Source organism: Coenobita brevimanus, chromosome 93 (genome assembly GCF_032717465.1).
Source record: "Coenobita brevimanus isolate Jiangsu-jjx chromosome 93, ASM3271746v2, whole genome shotgun sequence".
Lineage (NCBI taxonomy): Eukaryota > Metazoa > Arthropoda > Malacostraca > Decapoda > Coenobitidae > Coenobita > Coenobita brevimanus.
Window position 1 is genome coordinate 44,895,261 of NC_137046.1, and position 18,594 is coordinate 44,913,854.

Here is an 18,594-nt window from a genome sequence, read left to right on the forward strand (position 1 = left end):
GAATATATGAAGAAAAATAAAGGAGAGAAAAGTGAGTGCAAAAATTATCCTGGTATGTGTGTGTGTGTGTTTTTTTCTTTTCTTTTTTAAGATTACGGTAATTATAGAGAAGGTAACGGACATGGTATATCTGAATGTTTTGTGTGTGATGAAGGGTAATTTTAGGATTGGTATGGAATGATTTTTTTCAAATATTTTCAGTTAGACACAGTGAAGAGAGCTTGTGAAAAAGACTGAAGTATTTGTGGCATTTATGGATATGGGAAAAATTTAAAACATGGTCATTAGAGAAGATGAATGGAGAATTTTATGTATGTAAGGTAGAATGGGACTGGAATGTATTAGGTGTTGTGATGAGGAGAGGCAGATTGAGATGGTTTAGGCATGTGGAGAGGATAGGGGGTGATAATTGGTTGCAGAAAGTGAGAAGTGTTAACTTAGGGGTAGGGTTGCAAGAGGTAGACTGAAAAAGACCAGGGACAAGGTCATTGTGACCTAAGGGAGAAGGGAGTGAATAGGGAAGTTGCCAGAGATCGAGCAGCATGGAGAGCTGCCATTAGGTGATCAAGGCTGACGCATGCAAGTATGTTGGAGCATTTACAAAATGAAAACGGTGGGGATAGGAAGTTGTTGAGTGCTCTTAAGGCTTTTTATGATGGTAGTGAAGTCTGTAGGAGTATGTTGGTGTCTTAAGTGAGTGTTTAATTATTAGTAATGAGTGATGTGTGTGATATCCTTATGGCAGTTATTATATATGTGGATTTGGTTATTAGGGAGCACTAACCCTATCCCAGCTCAAATTAAGGTGAGAGGGATGGGGATGGTATTGAATGGTGAAGGATGGGGTACCTGTATCTCAGATGTGATGTAGATGTTACTGTCATGGTATGTACCGGTACTGGCTGATAGTGAGGAAGAGTTTTGTAGATTATGTGAGGCGCTCCGAGCCAGAGGGGCGTCTGTGCATTTTGCTTATTTGCTTTGACATCTAATTACCAAACTGTAATGTACTTGAAACATGTCATGTTTACCACCATTTTAATCAAATTGGCTAACGCTTTCAAGCTAAACAATAAAATACTTATAATTTTACCATTGTATAATTAGCCATGTCAAAGTTTAACAACTAATTACCGAAAATAAGCAAAATGCTCGGTCGCCCCTCTGGCTCGGAGCACCTCATATAGTACAGAGTTTTATGTTTGTGACTGTCATGCATTGAAAGTATGTGTTAATAAGAGTAAATTGGAGGTTGAGAGGTGACATATTTGATGTGCTGGTGAATGGAGAGAAATTTGTCCTGGAAAAGTCTACCAAGGTGTTGTACAAGGAAGGAGAAGTAAGTGCAATAGAAGTATCAAAATAGAGTAGTGCAGCAAAGGGACAACTCAGGGAGATGCCTGGAACCACTGTCTGACTCACTTCTTTATTTGTTCAACATTCGCAGCCTTTCCTCTAACTTTCTCTCTGTTGAGCATCACCTCTCCTCCTCTAAACCTCACCTTCTCTTCCTAATTGAAACTCAGCTGTCTGAGGTAGCTGATAGCAAACCCTTCTCTGTATCCTCTTACTTCCTTGATGCTTATTTCAAAGCCAGAGGTGGCTGTTGCATACGGTATATGTACGCAATGACTTATCGTGCTCTCATGTTCCTGAACTTGATTCTTCTGAATGCTAAACTCTCTGGCTTCAGTTTTCATGTCATTCTCTGATTAAATATATCTGTGCTGTTTACGTATCCCCCAGTTCTGCTGACTATGAAAAATTCCATGACTATCTTAATTCTAAGATGGAACACATCCTGTCCATTTCTCCTCTCTCTGAAATCTCCATTCTAGGAGATTTCAATGTTCACCACCACCTTTGGCTCTCCACTCCTTTCACTGATACACTTGGTGAACAAGCCTACATCTTTTCTATCCTCATTGACCTTGAGCAGCTTGTACAGCACCCTACCCGTATCCCTGACCGCCTTGGAGAGAGATCCAACATACTAGACCTCTTCCCTACAACTAATCCTGCTTGTGCTGTATATCTTTCCTCTCTATTGGGCTCCTCTGATCACCAGCTTATCTCCATAACCTGTCCTCTTACTGCAGTGCGGCCTGTGGACCCTCCAAAGAAATACTGGTTGTGGCACTTTGGAGCTGCTCATTGGGAGGTCCGGAGACAGTATTTCTTAGATTTTCCCTGAAATGATTACCAGTATTGCTTCCATGGCTGAGAGCCATCTGAGTGTGCCTTGCGCATTACGGAGGTTATTCTCTCGGGCATGGAAATATACTGTACATTCCTTTCTCATAGCCATTGACTAATGCAAAAAAATCTAGGTTTAATCACACTTGTTCTATTGCTGTCCACAAGAAGGACAAGGCCTACAAAAGGTACCAGAGCCAACCCACCCCTGAATCTCATCTTTCTTATGTTTCTGCCCGGAATTGTGCTGAGTCTGTTCTTCACTCTGCTAAAAACAATTTCATCAGTACTAAATGCTCAGAACTCTCCAACTCGAATACTTCACGCTCCTTCTGGCACCTTGCCAAAAATCTTTCTAAGAACATTGCCTCATCATCCTTCCCTTCTCTTTTCCACTCTGATGGCTCTGTAGCCATTTCTTCAAGTGATAAAGCAGAACTCTTTGCTCAGACTTTCTCCTCCAATTCCACCTTAGACAATTCTGGTGCTGTCCCTCCATCTCATCCCCTCTCTGACTTCATGTCTGACATTAAATTTTCTTCAATTGATGTATTTTCTTCCATCACTTGCTTCAGTACTAACAAGGCATATGGATCTGATGGGGTCCCTCCTGTTGTCCTCAAGAACTGTGCTTCTGTGCGTACACCCTGCCTAGGTAAACTCTTTCTCCTTTGTCTGTCAACTTGTACGTTTCCTTCTTGCTGGAAGTTTGCTCTCATTCAGCCTGCACCTTTCCCTCTTGCTGGAAGTTTGCTCTCATTCAACCTGTCCCAAAGAAGGGTGACCATTCCCAGCCCTCTAACTATCGCCCAGTTGCTTGAACATCCTATATTTCAAAAGTTTTCAAGTCTATTTGTAACAAAAAAATTTTAAGGCATCTTTCCTATCACAGCCTTCTTTCTGATCGTCAGTAAGGGTTCCACCGGGGACACTCCACTGATGATGATCTCACCAACCTTCCAGACTCCTGTTCATCCTCCTTTCGGGACTGTGGCGAAAACTTTACCGTTGCACTTGACATCTCAAAGGCTTTCCGTCGAGTCTGGCATAAATCTTTAATTTCCAAACTACCCTCATGTTTTCTATCCATCTATCTGTGCTTTCATCTCTGGCTTCCATTTTGGTCGTTCTGTAGCTGCAGTTGTAGACGGCCACCATTCTGCTCCTAGAGCTATGAAAAATGGTGTTCCTCTGGGATCTGTCCTATCTCCAACTCTGTTCCTTGTGTAAAGACATTGTGACGAGTGTGGGAAGGAGCTGGAAGGAAACACTGGTGAAATAGAGGTGAGCTTTATTCCTGACTAGTTTTGCCTGTGGCTTCTTCAGGGGTACTGAAGAAGCCACTGGTGAAACTGGTTGGGAATAAAGCTCACTTCTGTTTCACCCGTGTTTCCTTCCATCTCCTTCCCTCTCTTCCTTTTATTCATCAATGACCTTCTAAGCTTTACAGCTAACCCTATCCACTCATATGATGATGACTCTACCCCTCACCTTTCCATTCACTTCCTGCAGCGTAAATCTCAGCAGTTGCTTCAACAAATAAGGTATGAGGCTATGGCACACCTAATGTCTGACTTGGCTCATATCTCTACTTCAGGTAAAAATAACCTTGTTTTTAATGCATCCATATTCAGTTATTACATCTATGTACCCAACAAAATCTCCCACAGGAGTACCTATTAATTTTTAACAATAGCCAGCTCAATCCTGCATCATCTTTAAACATACTACAGTCTTTGTATTTTATGAAGGCAGTTTGGGTGGGGCGATCTGGGACCTCACACTGTTAGCTCTGTTGTCACATCGCCGCCAACGCACGTGTAATTATTTGTGCTCGCCTATTTCTCTCTCTCTCTCTCACTCTCCTATTTTAAGCTAGTAACTACTTATAAATGAATTTTAAACACTCTGTATAGATGTAATTCAATAAAAAAGCTATAGTATAGTATAAATCTCATAAGACTTGTCAGCGTTGCTTTTGCGACGTTTTCAGGTGGTGACATGAGAGACAGCCCTGCGTGAGCGGGTCATAGTCAGTCTCCTGCCATGGAAGCTATAAAAAAAATGCACCTATAGACTTTTACCTTAGGGGTGGTGTGGAAAAAAAGTCGAAAACAAGAGAAAAAAATAAAGAAAATACAATTAGTAGTAGTTAATATAAATATGAGAGAGAGAGAGAGAGAGAGAGAGAGAGAGAGCACGTGTGTGGCAACAATGTGGCAACAGAGCTAACAGAGTGAGGTCCCAGAGCACCCCACCCAAACTGCCTTCATAAAATAGAACGACTGTAGGAGTTTCATTCTCTTGGGATTTATATTGGAAAGAACATAATACCTCTCTTGTAAAATCTGCTTCCAAGAGATTGGGTGTGCTAAGCCAGCTCCGTACCTTCTTTACCCCGGCACAGTTATTCGCCTCTATGTAGAGTACAACTCTCTTGTGTGGGGAGGCTCACCACACACAGCTTGTCTCAACAGTGTGGAGTCAAAGGCTTTTCTTCTCATTAACTGTCCTTCTGTTACTGGCTCCCTTCAATCTATGTCTCTTCGCTGCACTGTTACATCTTTATCTCTTTTCTGTTGCTACTTCATTGGTCACTTCTCCTCTGAACTGTTTGCTTGCATCCCCCCACCACTGCAGCGGGCACGTAACACTCGTCTAGCAACAAACTCTCATCCCTTTTCTGTCCAACTCTCCAATGCAAGAGTTAACCGCTACTCCCAGTCCTTCTTGTTTGCGACAGGTTAACTCTGGAACTGTCTCCCTGTCTGTTTTTCATACTTCTTACAATCTCTGGTCTTTCAAACGCAGCATATCCAGGCATCTCAAAATGAATGGATCTTGAATTTGATGCTCTGGAGCAGTTTGCAGGCCCTCGGCCTTTGTCTGCTTCCCTGGGAAAAAAAAAATGGTGCTGTGAAGGTTTTGAAAACAAACAGAGGTCTGACTTTGGAGGCAGCAAGAGGATTGCATGAGTTTTTTTTTTTGCTCATATTAATGTATGGTTGTGAGATTTTGGTGTGATATATGAGAGAAAAGTCAAGAGTAAGAGTGCTGGGAGTGGGGATATTGAGGAATGTAATATTGTGATGTGTGAAGAGTGGATAGAAAAGTCAAGAGTAAGAGTGCTGGGAGTGGGGATATTGAGGAATGTAATAATGTGATGTGTGAAGAGTGGATAGGATGAGAAATAATGTGATGGGTGAATGATGAGAAGTAAGGAAGTCTAGACAATTAGGTTGAAGAGAATGCTTAAATGTTGTGATTATATGGAGGCAGTGTATGTAAGTAGAGTGGTGGTGGTGGTGGTGGTGGTGATGATGGTGGTGGTGGTGGTGGTATTAGTGTTATATGGATATGAATCCACTGAACTGCATACTGAAGTTACCCCTCTCTTGCTGTCCACCATCCTCTTTTGGGGGAATAAGGAAGGAGTTGAGGGATACTTGTATGACTGAGCACTCAGCTCTGCTGGTCCACCACCGCATGAAGTGTCCCTTTCCAACACCAATTAGCTTGGTGAAAAAGGGTGTACTGTACTCGTATGTGTGTGTGAGTTGAAGATAGGTTTGGTAGGTGGAGAAAGTAGGTGGGCATGTATAGTAAATGGGTGTGTGTGTGGAAGAGAGGCTTGGAGGTTAATGAGACTAGGAAACTGGTGGGATTGAGTTGGCTGGATGAATTGTGTGTGGAGGAGCATATAACAAGGACAAAAATAGTCCAGTTAGTTTCTGTGTATTTTACCTACTTCATTGAAAGTAAGGAGTAATTATCTTTTTTTATACTGTTATCATATTCATAAAATATGATGGGCTGTATGCTTGTTACCCACACAATAGAAGACATTCAGATTGATTTAAAAATAATTATTTCAGTGCCAGTATGTGTATTTGATTCTTTTCTTTCTCTCTGGATGTTGCTACCCCTCACCTTGCCCTATGGTGGGAAAGGAGGTCCGAATGATGACGATGATTATGATGATGATGACGATGGGTCTTAAAGTCTTGAAGTATTCCAAATAGGGTCACACTTGAAAGGAAATTGAGAACTACTGAGTTAAGTAACAACTCATTTACTGCTGCACTGTACATCAGTGTAAATGAAATTATTTAAAATTCCTTTTGTTACCACTGAAGTACTTTTTTTTTTTTTTTTTTTTTTTTTTTTTTTCCCCAATGATAGGTGGGTGTGTAGTGCATCCCTATGTGCAAGGTCTGGGGGGCCTGGGTTTATGATGGAAGAGTTGAGAGGTAGGATGGGACTGGAGTGTATTGGTGTTGTGATGAGGAGAGGTAGATTGAGATGGTTTGGACATGTGGAGAGGATGGGGGATGATAATTGGGTGAGGGAGGTGAGATGTGTTAATACTGGGGTTGGGGCTATGAGGGGTAGACTGAGAAAGACGTGGGATGAGGTCATGAAGTGTGATCTCAGGGTTAAGGGACTGAACAGGGAGGCTGCAATGGATCATGCAGCATGGAGAGCTGCCATTAGGTGACCAAGGCCGACACATGCAAGCATGTTGGAGCCTTTAAAAATGAAGCAAAACAAAGTGAATTGTGTGTGATATCATACCATTTTGTTTAAAAACATTGCAACATGCTTGCATGCATCGGCCTTAGTCACCTATTGATGACTTTCCATGCTCTCAGTCACTGGTAGCCTCCCAGTTCAGTCCCTTATCCTTGAGGACACACTATGACCTCATCCCAGGTCTTTTTCTGTTTGCTTCTCACAACCCAAACCCCAGTGTTCACACTTCTCACCTTCTGCACCCATTTATCATCCTCCATTCTCTCAACATGCCCAAACCTTCTCAAATCTACCTCTCCTTCTCACAGCACCACTACATTCCAGTTGCATCCCTCCTCCCCCCAACTTCCCAGTTGCAGTCCTCTCCTGCATTTTCTTCCATTTGTCCATCCATCATCCAACCCTATGTTGCACCATGAGGAGCATAGGAGCCTGGGGCTAGGCAAGTTGGTCCTGACATTTAAGATGAGCGTGACCAACCTCACTCATCCCTGAGTGGCATTACGTGAGCAATTAGCCCCAACCATCCCTTGGATATAAACCTGCACCAGCTTAGTCCGATTAGAGCACCTTAATTACTCACTAAACCACCAGGTGCCATAATTTGGTTATATGGTTACCACCCAGTGTAGTAAATGGTTTCCTAAAATACAGTGGAGTCTCTTTTATCCGAAAATCATGGGACTTTTAAAGTTTCGTTTAATCGATTTTTTCGGATGAAAGATACTGTAATAATATGTAGGATACAAGGGAAGAGTATTGTACTCACCCATTACCCATTTCTGGTGACGTCTAGCCCACCACCACCACCAGTACCCCCAAAGCCACTCAACCATCACCAAGACACAAATGCACTGTAGTAACTACATAATTGTGTAACTGCACTTTTGTAACTGTACTAGGAACTGTCAACTTAAATCAACGTTCACTCAAATACACCTTCACCAAAACAATTACGGAATTCATTAAGCAATTCAAACAAATATAGTCTTAAACCTAATTGTTTTTCATATTTTCTGTTTCCTCATTCAATCATATCCACATCATCCAAATCTTCCAAGGTGGTGATTGGGGGCTGGTGCAACAACGCTCACTCTAGTGACCAGCGGAGCAACCGTCTACTAACGCTAGTGACGCGAAACATGCCCACCGTGTTTGAATTTTCGGATAGATTTAAGATTTTTGCGGTTAATCGACATGAGAATGTTTTAGTCAAACTTACGGTTAATGGCGTATTATGTTTAAAAGAATCTCGGATAAAAGAGACTCCACTGTAATTGGAAATGATGGTATAATTTTTAGTTTGTTTTGTTTAGTTGAACTTTTACCTTGAATTTTATAAAATGACATTTTAAGCCCTATGTATGCTTTTATCACTTATAATTTGGTGTACTTAAAGGACAGGTAGTACATAAAAAATCTGATTTGTGTTTTCTTTATTACAGTGCCCGGATGGAATCTGTTCACAACCCATTCAAGAAAGCTTGTGCGGCGTCTAGTTGTGTATACAATCCTGAAACTCACAGTTTGGTTCTATTAGTAAGTGTGTTTTACATCCTGTACAGCCATATTTGTAACTGTAATCCTGCTTAGGGTCACTAGAAGGATAGTATCAATACAGTAAAATCCTCTCATTTGGCATCTTTGGGACCAAACAGGTGCCGAAAGAGCAGAAACTGCCAATTGACCAGGAAAACCTGCCAGAAAGTTTCCAGCTATCTTGGGCGGTCACCCCACTGTAAACACAGTGTCTAGCAAATATTATTGGTTAACCCCAAGCACTAAATATTTATTAAACAGCTTACATTTAATGTATTTAATGATACAAAACACATGAACTTACCTTAACCTAGGTGTATTTAAATATGTACACCATAAAATAGCATGATAGACTTTCCAAAATTTCGAAAGGTCCCGCACACAAAGCCAGACACTCAACGTGTCATGATGGCCGACAATGCATGCAGTGTTGGCAAGTAGAAATCTTCAAAAGCGCTAAGCTCAGCTTTAAAATGTGCGAAGCTATAGGTGAGCTGTTCAAATTTGGGGGGTAAATCAGACTTCAAAACACACTACATGTAGAAGAAAATATGATATTTATTGGCAAGCTGTTATTATGAAAAGCACTAGATGTAGCGCCGACAGTGCCAAATTGGCAACTATGGGCACACGGGTGCCAATTGGCTCGGCATATGTGCTGGAAGAGTAGAAAGCTTTCTTAATGGGACTATGAAAACCGCCAAAAGACCGGAAATACTGTAAGACCAGATGCCGAATGAGAGGACTTTTACTGTAGTGGTTGGGGCCTGGGTTTTTGTGTTTGCTGTGGAGTATATACAAGGTCAAGTGACTAGACTGTTGATCATGCTGACTTGCTGTAATAGAAAAACCTCTAGCCGTTCCTTTCATATTAAACCTGTTCCTTTGACATCACCATCACTTTCTAACCATAAGACCACCAAGTGCCATTTGAAAGTGACCGTAGTACCATCATTTCATTTTTTTTTTTTTTTTTTTTTTTTTTTTTTTTTTTTTAACTCAAATTTGCATTTTTTGATGCAGGTGCTATAGTTATTTTTTAATATCAGAAGGGACAGTGATAATCCCAGTAACACTGATGGGGATTATACAGGAGTTTTCAAGGAGCAGGGTCCTTATCAAAAGGGTTTAGGAGGAGGTGCCATATAGTTCTGTAATAGTGTTCCAGATGGCAGTAGAAATCATTTTAATTTGCTTATTTTTTTTAGGGTTTTTAACTTATCATCTATAAAAGCTCCACTTTGCTTACATGCATCAGTTAATTAATGAAAATTTTGAGAAATTTTGCATTTGTTAGAATGGCCATAATGCTGCATTGCACCTGCGTGCTGGACCAGACTGGAGCCAAGTTTTGGCTTTTAGGTTACTAAATATTGGATTAATCCATTATATTGCTACTGAGCCTTGATAAGAAACAGAGGCATGAGTGTTGGAGCTGCACGAGGCTTACGCGAGGGAGTGTTAGTGCCAACTTTAACATATGGGTGTGAGACTATGGTGTGGCATAAAAATGAAAAGTCAAGAGTAAGAGCAGTGGAGATGGGACTGCTGAGGAATGTATGTGGAGTACAGAGGTTGGATAGGATATGAAATAATGTGATTCGTGAAAGGTGTGGAGTGAGGAAGTCGGTGGACACCAGAATCGAAGAGAGTGTCCTGAGATGGTATGGTCATGTGGAAAGAATGGATAACAATAGAGTGGTTGAAAAAGGTATACCTGAGCGAATTTGAAGGAGGGAGGAGGCGAGGTAGGACAAAGAGAAGGTGGAGAGATATGGTGGATGAGTGTTTGAGGAAGAGAGGTTTGGAAGTCGGTGAGGCTATGAAACTGACAAGAGATCGAGCTGGCTGGATGAATGTTGTGAGAAGTGCATGATCAGGGATTTTGGCACCCCTTGTGAGCATGGCAGTGTCCGGATTGACTCAATCGGATACGTTTGTGTGAAGCTGCAGAATGTGGTGAATGTTTTTGGCGTATCCAGTAGAGCCAGGATTCCAGGGGCTTGAATGATGAGTGAATGGAAGTGTGGCCTATTGGATTGGGCAAGTTTGTGCTGTCTGGACATTGCTACTCCTCACCCTGCCCTTGGGTGGGAAAGGAGGTCTGGATGATGATGATGATGATGTCTTGACTGTGGTACATTATCTTAACTCTTGTTTCCTTTCTTTATAGTCACGGAATGACCAGTGTCTGAAGCTGGCCCACATGCTTTCTGACATGCACTTTCGTAACTTGAAGCAGAAGATTGTCCTCCTGTACCGAACAGAAGAGGCTGCAAAGCAGCTGGAATCCACCAAGCTTCAGTCTATAGCAGGGTAGGTGAAGAATTATGATTTGATATAACCATATAGAATGCTTAATTTTCCTTGTCATGAGTTTCAGAGTTTAAGCATATATTGGTAGGAGAGGGGATCTTTATTTTGTTTTTGTTGATTTGGAAAAGGCCTTTGACAGAGTCCCTAGAGAGGTGGTGAAGTGGGCAATGAGAAAGCTTGGCTTGGAGGAGTGGCTGGTTAGGGTGGTTATGGCTATGTATGTGGGTGCTCACATCCAGGTAAGAGTGAATGGAGATTTGAGTAATGAGTTTTCCGTGAATGTTGGTGTGCATCAGGGGTCAGTTTTGATTCCCATGTTGTTTATCATGTTACTTGAAGCCCTTTCACGTGACTTTAGAAACGGACTCCCGTGGGAGTTGTTGTTTGCTGATGATTTGGTGTTGATTGCAGAGAGTGAAAGGGAGGTGGAGGAAAGGTTTAGGAAGTGGAGAGATGGTATGGGGAACAAGGGCTTAAGGGTAAATGCAGATAAAACAAAAGTGATGATATCTACGGTTGGTGGCGGTACTGCTGAAGACGAGGGAGAGTGGCCATGTGCAGTTTGCCACAAGGGCGTGGGAAGTAATTCCATCTTGTGCGGTGTTTGTGATAAATGAGTGCATAAGAGATGTAGTGGTATCAGAGGTAGGCTGCGAGATAATGCTGATTTTATGTGTACAGCATGTCGGGGAGAGCAGGTGGAAATTGTCAGACGTGAAAGGATTGAACTTGCTGGTGAATCTCTTGAGTGTGTGGAAGAGTTTTGTTATTTGGGAGACATGTTGTGTGCTGGAGGTGGGGCTGGAGCTAGCTCTATGGCTAGGGTGAGAAGTGGTTGGAAGAAGTTCAGGGAGCTCTTGCCTCTCCTGACATTGAGAGGACTCTCCCTACGTACGAAGGGGTCTTTGTATGCAGCATGTGTTAGGAGTGTAATGCTGTATGGTAGTGAGACCTGGGCAGTGAAGGAGGAGGATATTCATTGGCTCAGACGTACAGAAATGACAATGATTAGGTGGATGTGTAGTGTGTCCCTGCGTCCAAGGTCTGGGGGGGCTGGGTTTACGATGGAGAGTTGAGAGGTAGGATGGGACTGGAATGTATTGGTGTTGTGATGAGGAGAGGTAGAGTGAGATGATTTGGACATGTGGAGAGGATGGGGGATGATAATTGGGTGAGGAAGGTGAGGAATGTTAATACTGGGGGTGGGGTTATGAGGGGTAGACCGAGAAAGACATGGGACGAGGTCATTAAGTATGACTTAAGGGTTAAGGGACTGAACAGGGAGGCTGCAATGGATCGTGCAGCATGGAGAGCCACCACGAGGTGACCAAGGCCATCACATGCAAGCATGTTGGAGCCTTTAAAAATGAAACGAAAAAAATGAAACAATCATTGTGAATGGGTATTTTACCTAAATTGTCATGTAGTAGAAGAAAACATTGTGTCTGATTTATCATCAGGAAATTATGGTGGTATCCGGTACCATAGTAGTAGTGATGCTAGTAGAGGTAATAATGGTGAAGGTAGGGACAGGAAGTAAAGGTGGCCTGAGTAACTGGTATGATGGTAAATTATGCTGTTAGTGGTATGATATATAGTTGGATCACATCCAATATATTATTTAGATCTGGGAGAAACTTAGTGTTGGTTATGTTTGCTTTTGATGTTACAGTGAAGTATGTGTAAAAATAGGCAACTATTTAGTCTGAGCTACAACCATTTTTATTCACAAATTATTGCTATACCTTTACTTTCGTACAATAATCAAACTCTTGTGCTGGAATACTTACACTCCCTCATTCTGTCACACCACCACAACAGATTTATAGATGTTTGGGACATTATTTTTGACAAATGAAGGAAGGGCTTGGTTGGAAGGGAGTTCTGGGTTCTGAGGCTGCTAGGCTTCAAAGGGAACAACTGTGGTCGTCCGGGAGTGTGTGTGAATTTGGTAACCGGTTCTGTGAAGATCCTTGTTAAGTGTTGAAACTGTGTAAGGCTTCTGCTCCTTTTGTTCCAGCTACTCATTGATGATTTCCAGTGAAACATGATCAGGTCTTTGATCTTATCAGAAGCAACAAGTATGTTACTAAAGTCTTCATTGTGAGGCGTGAAGGGTTTATAGGAGAAGCACCCTCATATCTCTCTTTTTCTCTTTTATATTAAAGAAGACATCCTCAGTAACAATGACATACCTCTTATCATCTGCTGACACTACTGCACTTTTATTCACAACAGGAGATCCACTGACAGTAACCATAGTTTACTGCAAAACAAAGATCACATTATGTAGCTATCTAATAAGCTTGTGTGCACGTTAACCCCTAAATACCGCAATTCGATCTGGCTCGTCTGCTGCTGGAGCTGCAATTCGGGGGTGTTTTTTCGACTTACACCAAGGGAAAATCAATGTGTTCTGGCTAAAGAGGAAAAATGTACACACCCAACAGCGCAATCAGCACCCCCCTAGGCGTAATGGTTACCGCACAATCGAGGGTCAAAGTTAAAAAAAAAAAAAGTTACCCCCCCAAAATTTTCAAAAGCCCCCTTAGTTTTGATAATTATTTCTATTACTGAAATAGGTCATTGCTATATCACATGTCACACCAAGCCCGAGAACAGGTGTTTTGGGGTATGGGGAGATTACTTGCTTTTGGGGAGATAAAGTACCCTGTGGGGAGAAGGTTTGTAGGTATGGAGGTTGGATAAAACCATTATTTCTCATCAAAGTAGAGCACTTTAGGTTGTTATTGACCAACTACTATGAAAACAGATGTGTATGTATGTGTGGGGAGATAAAATTCAATCGGGGAGAAGGCCCACAACGAGTACATTGAACCATGGGAGATCATTTATGGAAACAACTAATTTGGCTAGTTAAAACAAACAAAATCTATGTGAGTTAGCATATCAACCATGCAAACAGGTGTGTTTGCAGGTATGGGGAGATAATTCACATATGGGGAGTAATCCTGCAGTGCCTCATGGTACTTCAGAAACTTTCAGAAACATGGCGCCTAAGACAATAGGTGTATTGAGGTGGAGGGGTGGTGGTGGGGGGATGGGGCTGGGTGGTGGTGAGGGGAGGGGGCTGGGTGGTGATGGGTGGGCTGGAGCCCAAATGCCTGTAATTGCATGTGTTAGCATGTATAGAATAGTACACAGAGAAGCATTTATTATGTTCAGATACGAAAAGGCACAGGAAAAAAAAAACCAAGGCAATACATATAAACCACGTGTACATGTGTTGGGGGTGGGGGAGGAGAGGCTTTGGGGGGGGGGGAGCAAGTCAAGCTTCGTGCTCGCTATCACACGATGGTTCACTGGGGGTAGGAGGGTAGTATGGGGCTGAGAGGGAGGGAGGGGGTAGGGTAGGTAGGAGTATACAAGGTAGGGGGGTAATGTGGGGGGAGGCTGGAATGGGCCTCGTGGTTGGGGGAGGGGTAAACTTCGACTAAAAATGTCCTATTGGGGCGTACAGAGGGGTGTGAGGGTCTTTCATTATCACTTCCGGGCACTACACAACCACTCCTTACTGTAGCTACAGAGTTAACTCCAGCCCCACCTCCAGCACATACATGTCCCCCAAATAACAAAACTCCTTCACACACTTGAGAGACTCTCCAGCAAGATCAATCTTTGCACACTTGACAATCACTACATGCTCCTTCCAACACACCTCACACATGAAATCAGCATTATTTTGCAGCCCACCTCTGATATCACTACATCTCTTTTGCACACACTTATCACAAACACTTCACAAGATGGAGTTACTTACCATACCTTTTTAGCAAACTGCACATGGACACACTCTTCCTGCTTGGACAGTACTGCCACCAGCCCTAGATTTTGTTTTATCTGCATTTGCCCTCAAACTCTTCTGTCCCATTTTGTCTCTCCATTTCCTAAATCTTTCCTCTGCCTCCTTTTCATTATCTGCACTCAACACTAAGTCATCAGTATACAGCATCTCCCTTGGGAGTCTGTTTCTGAAGTCATATGGGTGAGCTTCAGGCACCAAGACAAAGAATCAGGGGGTCTAGACTGACCCCTGTTGCATGCCCCACCATAATCACTCTAACCAGCCACCTCTCAATCCCAAACTTTCTTGTTGCCATGTCACCATCTCCCTTGGAATTCTGTCAAAGGCCTTATCCAAATTAACAGAAAGAAAGTAGAGGTCCCTTTTCTTTCATTTACAGTAGATGCACAATTTAACAAACTAATTCAGTCGTTTTCTTGAATTTTCCGCAAAATATAGTTCTGTGACCAAGGCTCAATACAAGGGAAACTTTTCCGGTATTTTCGTACTTTCTGCTAAATCCTTGAAGGCAGTGGTCAGGCCAAGTTACTGACCATGCACATCCAAACCTAGCAAACTATGCCAACTCTCAATGCTACCACAGCAGTCTGAACCCATAATTAATACCCTCACGTAAATGCATTATCGTGTACATGTTAACAGTGATACATACAATAATGTCTTATTAATTATATATGCACACAAAGATAAAGTGAGGATACTGTAGTATTGAACCAAATAGTGAAAATAACTGCCTTACACTCTAGCACAAAATTTTGCCTGCATAATGCAAGAGCTAAGCATATGTCTAGATGTAGAATTTCATGAGCTTTCACGTAGCGTTGTCGGCATTCTGATGCGACCAAGAGTTTTTGAGTAAATCGTCAAAAGTCGCACATGGCCCCTCTCTCCCCCATCCCCCGAACTAAAAAGAGAGAGACTGCCAACTATTTGAGATTGTTGGCCTGGAAATAGACACCCTCCCTTATGATGCATATAGTATTGATGCATTTCATTCTAAAACATAATTTTTGGTGAATATTTTTGTCCAGAATTGCCTAATCAGCATCCCTTCAGACCAGCAGTGACAAGTGTGTCATGGTGCATCATCAGTTTCTCTTCAGACTAACACCATTTTGTCTCGTTTTGAGTCATTGTGCGCGAAGGGGATAAGTGAATGGTTCATGATCAGTGTTGGTTTGCAGTAAGGTCGTGTGGTGTCCCCATGGTTGTTCAGTATATATATATGGATGGGGTGATGAGAGAAGTAAAGACATAAGTAATGGAGAGGGGGATGGCATTGGTAATGAGTGGTAATGGATGGAATATCTCAAATTTGATGTATGCTGATGATGCATTGCACCTTGCAAATACTGAACAAGAACTTGGTAGGCTAGTTCAGAGTTTTGAAGATGTTTGTGAGCATCGTTTCTTAAGAGTAAATGTAGAAAAGAGTAAATTGATGGTTATTGAGAGAGATGGTGACTCCCAGTGTGATGTTACAGTGAATGGAGAGAGACTAGAATTGGTGAGAGAGTTCAAATACATTGGTACAGTGATAGAAAAGAGAGGAAAATGTGCAAAAGAAGTGGAAAGTAGAGTGACATAAGAAAGGAAAGTAGCTGGTGCTACGAAGAGCTTGATAAGAAACAGAGGCTTGAGTATTGCAGCTGCGCATGGCTTACGTGAAGGAGTATTAGTGCCAATTTTAACATATGGGTGGAAGGTTATGGTGTGGCATGAAAATGAAAAGTCAGGAGTAAAAGCAGTGGAGGTAGGACTGCTGAGGAATATATGTGGAGTATAGAGAGTGGATAGTATGGAATAATGTGGTTTGTGAAAGATGCAAAGTGAGGAAGTCTGTGGACACCAGAATCGAGGAGAGTGTACTGAGATGGTTTGGTCATGTGGGGAGAATATATGACAGCAGAGTGAAAATGGTATCTCTGAGTAAATTTGAAGGAGGAAGGAGGTGAGTGAAGCCAAGAAGATTGTGAAGGGATATAGTGGATGAGTGTGTGAGGATGAGAGGTATGGAAGTTGGTGAGGCTAAGGTACTGACAAGAGATCGAGCTGGCTGGATGAATTTTGTGGGAAGGAATGCATTACCAGGGATGCACCTCTTTTTAACGTAACAGAGTTCGGATTGGCTCAGTCAGATAAGTATATGTGAAGCTTGAGAACATGGTGAAATTTTTTGGACTATCAGATGGAGCCAGGATTCTGTGGGCTTGAAAGATGAGTGAATGGAAGCATGCCCCATTGATTTGGGCAAATTGGGCTGTCTGGATGTTTCTACTCCTCACCCCTTCCTAGGGTCGGAAAGGAGGTTGGGATAAGGATAATGATGATGGATCCACTTGCTTAAGATATTCATGTACGTGTACTCTTAAATATTTTTTTTCATCTCATGCAAGGGAAATTAGGTTAGAAAACTTAAGTACAGTACACTCATCTACTGCACGAGTTCAGAGTGCGCGAATCGCATTGTGAACAAGTGACCAAAAATAATAACCAAAAACCTCGAATGCGCAAGTTTACCTCACAAAACACGAGGTAGAGGCAAGGAATGGCTTAAAAACGCCATTTTCCATCAGTATGCAACCCCCACCCCCACACAATGTGCCAATAGTGACCTAGAGGCTCGTGGGGAAGGTGCTCAAGAGGAGTCTACAGTAAGATCTCGCCAATAACAACTTTGGCAATAACAGTAAGTTAGAATAGATACCCAGTTTCTGTAATAATGACGTTTATTTCATGAATACCAAGTTGTTATACTACCAATACGTCCTTAAGATGAGGAATAAAACAAACAAGCAAGAAGAGATGAAGGAAATTGCCAAAAATGTGAGCAGTAGCGAGGAGGAGAGGGAGGATCCTCCCCTCACCACCTCCCCTGACTCGCCCGCCACCATCCCCTCCTCCTCCACTGCCCCACCTGACTCACCAGCCGCCTCCTGCTCCACCTCCACAGCCCCACCTGACTCACCTGCTTCACCTGGCATACCTGCAGCCCCCACCTTAATGATTGTCGCTGCATTCTGGAAGAATTGTAACATTCAACAGGCTGTAAATTTCTTCCGTCATAGCCTGGACAAATACAACATTTTGGCAACCATTAAACAAGCGTGGTGCGTCTAGGGTGGCGGCGGGGGCACTGTAAGTACATTGCCTCGCCTCAAAACCCCTGTTGCTTAAGTCCATCAGGCCTGTTGTCTACTGTTGTTAACCCCTACACCGCGGGCTTGTTTACCAATGACTTGCGTGTGCCGCGGGGTTATTTGGACTCCGACAGACTCTCAAAAAATATTTGCCAAAAATCAGTTATTAGTCCTAGAATAATAAAATTACATATGCTTATGGCACATACCTTCAGCTTTCTCCTGGAATGATTGTTGAGCCTTCGTCGGTTACCGTAGGACTTGTGGAGACCTCTGAAGTAGGGTAACGAAGTCTCCACTTTACACTTCCCGACAACCCGTAATATGATTACCACAGCCAGATACAAACACTATAAACACTATTCTACAATTTTCAAGTAGTTTGGGATCCATACTCAAAAAAAAAAAAACACTGTGAAAGCAATGGAAATTACGAGCGCGTCTGATCATCGCACTGGCACTAGTTCGCTTTTGTTACTCTGTCATTTATTATTCATAAAACCCCTCACACTTTATATTTCTATTACTATATAACACTTATATATATCTACAGTCTTTATCCATAAGTTTCCTTCAGTAGTAGTATTTTATTGTCACTGTAGGGATTCAATTTCTTTCAGTAAAATACGTAGCATTCACTTTCTCGTCCTGTATACTGGCATTGAGAGTGAATGTCACTTTCATCTTCACTCTCATAACTCATAGCATTCAGACATGCTAGAGTGAAACTTTCACTTTCATTACTCCTAGGGTATATACTCGTATTCTTATAATACTACTCATTTACATTTCTATTTACGTTCTCTATTTTATTTACGTTATTTACATTTCTATTTTATTTACACTGTGTTGTGCACTGTCACTTGAAATAACTTATAAAACTATTTTCCATTGTTCACGTATATTTACATTCATTACTTTCACTTGCTGTTTACACATTATTTACACATTATTTACAGTTCCAGTTGCACTGTTTTACTCAATAGAAAGATCGTAGTCACTCTTTTATCAATTGTCAGCCCTTTACCTCTTTCCACGCGAGGT

At 42.1% G+C, this 18,594-nt stretch overlaps 1 protein-coding gene across 1 annotated transcript in view; it reads left to right on the forward strand.

The window, feature by feature from the left end:
- The window catches only part of Fmr1 (synaptic functional regulator FMR1), an 80,648-nt gene that overhangs the window by 8,418 nt on the left and 53,636 nt on the right, over positions 1–18,594 (forward strand). The window contains exons 4-5 of the mRNA XM_080282512.1: positions 8,175–8,268; positions 10,442–10,584. Of these exons, the coding sequence (XP_080138638.1) occupies positions 8,175–8,268; positions 10,442–10,584 (237 nt within the window). The remainder of the gene's footprint in view (positions 1–8,174; positions 8,269–10,441; positions 10,585–18,594) is intronic.